Source organism: Papaver somniferum, unplaced genomic scaffold (assembly GCF_003573695.1).
Source record: "Papaver somniferum cultivar HN1 unplaced genomic scaffold, ASM357369v1 unplaced-scaffold_115, whole genome shotgun sequence".
In the NCBI taxonomy this organism is placed as follows: Eukaryota; Viridiplantae; Streptophyta; class Magnoliopsida; order Ranunculales; family Papaveraceae; genus Papaver; species Papaver somniferum.
The window spans coordinates 1,781,558-1,787,716 of NW_020620492.1; the positions used below are offsets into that span (position 1 = coordinate 1,781,558).

Consider the following 6,159-nt stretch of genomic DNA (forward strand, 5'->3'; position numbering starts at 1 on the left):
GAACATTGGCTACAAGAATCAGACTATTTATACATTAACGTTCACCGATTCCATTTCACATGCAGAACAATCGGTTTATAAGTTTAAGAACATAACCCGTTTCTAACAAGCATCGGGTTACTTCGACATTAACGTAACCCGATTCTGTGAACACTGAAATTTTTTGATTTCAAAATTCTCGATTTCAAACATAAAGCATGTTACTGAAACCTAGTGTAGAGGATTGGGTTGATAGAAAAGTACCCGATTCGACCGATTTTTTCCTCTTGTGCGATACGAGAGGCTTCAGATTGTTCTTGCACTTCCTTCATTCTATTTCGAATCTCTTTAACAAGTCCGGGATTGTCGTCACTAGAATGATTCATGTTAGTAGCATACTTAGTTTTTGGTTTCGACATTTTATAAAAGAAAGAAAACGATTAATCGTTTTTGATCGACGATTTTGGATTCAAAAAAATAAAAAAAAAGAGAGTAGAGGAGATGAAGAATCGGTTTTTAGGTTAGAAACGAAAACTGATTTTTGTTAGTTAGGTTTATTAAAGATTAATGGGGGTGATTTAGTAATAGTAATATTTTTTGAGGGTAATATTGGTAGTTTACATAAATATTAGACACCCCTTATCATGGTGTATAGGTAGACGAACTAATCTATAGGCCTCAATTAAATGGCATAGGTCCCAATTTAGCCAAGTAAAAATAGATAAAAACCATAAATTCCAAAACTGCCAAGTTTCCATGGAAACCATACTTGTTCTTTTTTCTTTACTGAAACTGATATGATAAGAAACATATGCATTGCACTCCATCGCCAAGCCAAGCGAAATCTCTACATTATAATTAAGGTGGAATCGCTATAATTAAGGTGAAACAATAGAGGTTATATTTATTTTATTTTAATAAATTATAGATGTTATTGTTTGTTTTACCATGTTATATGAAAGACGGTCCAGAAAATATTATATAGATGAACAGGGACGAATCTACAACCAAGCTTGGACCAGCTTAAGCCCCATTTTAAGCTTGGAAGAATCTACCACAGTCCAACACCACGGAATCAGTATTATTCGACCACATCGTCTCTCATTACACCGTGCAACACTTGTCATTATCCTGACAGTCACTCGTGGACCGCACCAACACCAAAGAAGACTCTGCATTTACTTTCTAAGCCATGACATCATTTCAGCATAATTTAAGTAACAATAATGAGCACAGAAATCAACGCAAAATCCGTAATTGATAACAAAAACAAGGGCAAAGCGAACCGAAAAACAAAAAATCCTCCCGTTGAAGGCAAAAAATGCGCGTGAGCCCCAAAACCCAAAGACCTTTCTAGAACCAAATAGTCGCCGCGTGTAACATTGGGTGGCCATACTTAACCGTGACACGAGTAGCTCAATCAGCCACGTCATAATAGAAATATCTAGAACCCCCCCTTATAAATATCTCTTTACCCCCTTTAATCAATACTTTTCTTCATCTCCAAACAAAAAAAAACCAAAAAAGGAAAAAAAATCCAGATTCTTCCAGTGTAAGCTAACAAAATTGGAATTCATCTTGAGATTTTGATTTGATTTAGGGTTCATCATAATTTTGTATGTCTTCGGAGAAGAAGAGATCGCGGAGTAGACGCAGTTCAGTAGCGGAAACTCTAGCAAAGTGGAAAGAAATCAACAGTCAATTAGTATCATCTTCTGGTTCAGGAGGATTGAAGATTAATGGCGGAGGAAATACAACGACGACGAGAGGTGTTGTACGGAGAGTACCAGCAAAAGGATCAAAGAAAGGATGTATGAGAGGAAAAGGAGGACCGGAGAATTCACTGAGCAATTACAGAGGTGTACGGCAGCGGACATGGGGGAAATGGGTGGCGGAAATCAGAGAACCTAATCGTGGGAATCGGCTGTGGCTAGGTACATTTGCTACTTCAAAAGAAGCTGCAATTGCGTACGATGATGCTGCTAAAGCTATGTATGGGGAAAATGCGAGGTTGAATTTTGCAGGATCTGGTGATGAGGATGAGGAGGAGGAGGGAGAGTTGTATAAGGATTCTTCGTATACGACTACGACGACGGGGACTGGGACGAGTGCGGCGACGGCGACGTCGGAGGAGTCGACTACTACGACGTCGAATCAGCAACCGGAGGATGGTGCTGAGGAATGTAAAGTCAAGGTTGAGGGTTTGACGATTGATCACAATGAAAGTGGAATTAAACAGAGGAAAGATGGAATTGGGGATGCAAATGTGTATGATGAGGCGTCGCCGTCGACGACGGTTGTTAGAGTGAAGGAGGAGGTGGTGGATTTTGATTATGAAGATGGAGATAGAGAGGAGAAGAAGCTTAAAGAAATGAAAGTGGAGCCGAATTTTGAATTGAAGCATGAGAACAGTAATCCGTTGGTCTACCTCCATGATTTTCCAATGGAGGAAATGTTTGATGTGGATGAGTTTCTCAGGTCGATTGATGCCGATTACGAAGACTTGAACGGTGAAGACAACAACAAGAAGCCCCTTGGTGGTGGAACTGAGTCTAGCAATGGTGGTGCAAGACATAGTGTGCAGCTATTGGGATGTGGTGGAAGTAGTACAGCTGATTTCAGCTATCAGATGCAAAATCCGGATGCGAAGCTGCTTGGGAGCTTGCACCATATGGAGCAAACGCCTACTTGTGTTGATTATAGTTTTGATTTCTTGAAGCAGACGCCGATTAAGCAAGAGGACATCAACTTTGGCTACTTGTTGAATGATGAGGAACAAGGAATGCTCGAGACAGGGTTCCCTGACTTGGGAGGCTTCTAAGGTTGTTGTTTTTTCACTCGAATTCAATTTTGATTTTGTTGTTCTACTGCTGGTAGTTCTTGATAGCTAGTATAAGCGGCGTCCGGATCATTAGAGAACATCTTTTTTACCAATCTCTCTAATCCGTGGCGAAATTCGTTCGTTTGTTTCATTCTTGTACATATGGTTAGTCTGGAATCATCTCTGGATGAGGGACGGCCGGATAGGAGGAACTCTCTCTTAACCGTAGTAGTATGTTTAGGGATAATAAGACCCAATATGGTTGTAATAGCTAGGAGTTGGCTAGAGCTTGAAATATATCTGTATGTACAAAATGTTAATAATCTTAAGACGGGTCGTCGTTTGCTTCTATTTTTGCATCGCTTGCTATGTTTTTGGCTTGTGTTTTTGCGTTTCCTGCAATGTTTATGGTAAATGCTGTGCTAGAAGAAGAGCATAATGGAGTGGTTACTCTATGCAGAAGCTAATGAATGGAGTAGACTTGCAATATTTTGGTGCTAGATTTTTCAATGTGGTGTCTGGAACTGTTAGACTGGTGAACTAATTGTTGTTCCAAGTGTACAATGGTCTCTAGAGTTGAAAAACTCAACGGATGATAGTTTATGAAACCATTGGAATTCTGTCCATCCATAGGAGTCTTCAGCGCCCATGATAGGAGGTTCCACCAAGGTAATGAGGGACATGCAACTACACAAGCAAAAGCAACCATCAGTTAGGATTTTTAAGACTTTCCTTTTAGCTAGTGCTTCTTTTAGGTGGGCTTATCTTTGTGACTTATCCCCTGCTTAGTAGATATCACTATTCACCACTCTGGGTGGTAATTGAGGATTTGGTGGTTCCGTGGAAGTGACCTAAATACTACTTTGGGCCAAGTAAATCAAATATGTAATGTCCCATGACTTGCCCACTATAACATCCTTGTTTAAGGTTGGAAATTTGCAGCAGATGTGCACACATTGAGTGGAGACATTGCCAACCATGCTCTCTGGTACCTGAAAACAGCTATGCTAGCCGGTCTCCGGTATATGAGACTTTTTTTCACAGGTTTAAGAGTTGAAGACTAATCAAGTGCAGTAATAAGGTGAAAATGGATTTAGAGAGGAAAGGTGGGGGTAGGTTTATGTAATAAATGATATGGAAATGGACCACCAGGTTGGTATCATCTCTTGCTAGTATGGATGCCTCTGAAATTACACTTTCTCTGCTCACTAACTGATACCTAGTCAGGAGATGGCAGCAGAAAAAGAAGAACAGGGTACAGTCTGAGTAAATTCAGACTTGCTCTTAACTAAGATTTTAATACATCATCGTCCTCATCCTCCACCCTCACCTCATTTTTCTAGAATCATCACTCTATTTCAGAGAAGAAAAAAGAAAACCGCAGATATAACAAAGGTTAGGTTAGTGGGGGGAATTGCAGTTAGTTGCCCTGAAAAGCCATTTTTAGGGAGAAGCATCAAGTCAGTGACTTGTCTATGGGATGGGAGAGTGGGGGGTACCTGCAGACTACTGTTGAACTTGACTGACATAAAAATTTAAGGTCGACACAGAAAAACATTTTTGGACCCCCACTCACTAGTCCCCTAATTCACGGATCTTGTTGGGGGGCAATAATCCTGCATTTGTAGTGAAGATATTCCCAAGTGTATCATTTTCTTTTCTATAACCTAGGTATAGGAAAAAGAATCAGACAAGAAAAATATCACAAATATATAAAAAGGTGAGAGTGGAAGGGGACATAAAACTGTGGATTATTGGGAAAATAACATCCCACCTCCACAGTGATGAACATGTTAACCACCCTGCTTAATATAAAAAAATGCAAAGATAATGTCATGGAAAAGGGGATCTCTTTATGCTTGAAGTAGTAATGTCATGTATTACTGTTAAATGAAATCGACTTCTAAAAGTTTAAAGGAAGTGAGTAATCAGAGCTTAATGAATGGATGAGTGATGAACAGCTACTTGCCTTCAGATTCATCCAGCATCATCTTTTGCACTTTATGGATTCAAAAGAAAGATAAGGATCAGTGAAACTCTTAAGCTTAGCTACTGTAAGCAACACATTAGAGTACTAGATTAAGCAAGATTAAGTAGTAACAAATTGGAAAAGAAAAACAAGAAGAAGATAATGTAAATGGAGAATAGCTACTGCTGCACTGCATATGCAAGATATTACAATGGAAATGAATGGGATCATGAGTACAAAGATCACCAGTTGCTAGATGGCTAAGGAAGATGATGAGTAAGAAGATCAGATGAAACTCAGGATGGATAGCGCAATCTATCTCTCTTTATCTCCTCCCCTCATGCATGATCAAGATCGAGAGAGAGAGAGAGAGTGTACATGTTTGGAGAGAGATCTATGGCGCTATCCCTCCTGAGCTTCACAGATGCTTCCCACTACAGTAGTACTGGTGCTGCTATTGTTTGAAGGGACTTTTGAATGAAGAAAGTTGGAATGATCACAGATCAAATGAATGGGCAAGTGAGAAGAATTGGAGGAGATGAGGGTCTTATTTATAAGAAAGGTAGTGACTAGCTATCTGGTACTACTGGTTGGCTGGGGGATATGAATATGCTAAGTGGGATCTGAGTAGTAGTAGTAGTAGTGGGATCCAGTGGTGTTATTGAAATCTTAATAAGTGGTAGGGGGCTGCACTGCACTGCAGTATATCAAATAAACAATGAGCCACGTCTATCCCCCAAATATCAACAAAGGAGGAGGGGCCGTTTATTTAAAATACCTAGTGAAGTGGCTAACAGGGTGTGTGTTTTCTGACTCAACTGATTACAGAATTATCAAACCGTATATGGTTTTATGAATCCAGTCAGATATAAAGTTGTGTGAAATTCAAATAGAAGATGTAATATCTGACTTGGATGTAGTCAAACCCTAAGTCAGATTGAAATCTCCGGTAACCAAAAAAAAAAAAGAATAGGTTGCAAGTCTGGCTGAATCTGTACCCCATTAAATGAAAATCTACAAACCAAGGAAAAAACTCAAATGGCAAGCTTTTTCCCGTTCTACTGTAATGTAATGTGAAGTGATGGACGATTGATTACAGCCGTTTTCTTAGAATAACAGCGTATGACCACCCTAGACGTTAGATGATATCCTGGCCAATAATAATACTAGTAACAGTAATGGGGAATGGCACACAAAAACAACTTTTTCATCATGTATTGAATTTCTGAGTATTGATTGAATCGATTGTACTGCCTACTTACTCAGCCAGTGTCCACTCAATGCCCCCATCGGAAAATGACCCTCGCTCTCTTTTCATCCATACCCTTCACCTTCAATATATGTAGTGTACTTACTTGTGTGTTTGGTTGCACCAAAAAGGTCACTGCAT

The 6,159-nt window shown here is 39.6% G+C and overlaps 1 protein-coding gene across 1 annotated transcript; it reads left to right on the forward strand.

Annotated features, from left to right (window-relative positions):
* The first annotated feature begins 1,493 nt into the window (after positions 1-1,493).
* On the forward strand, positions 1,494-3,151 carry LOC113329046 (dehydration-responsive element-binding protein 2C-like). Its single transcript, XM_026576019.1, has one exon. It carries the CDS (start codon positions 1,598-1,600, stop codon positions 2,798-2,800), a length of 1,203 nt encoding a protein of 400 aa, XP_026431804.1. The 5' UTR covers positions 1,494-1,597; the 3' UTR covers positions 2,801-3,151.
* Positions 3,152-6,159: the final 3,008 nt, after the last annotated feature.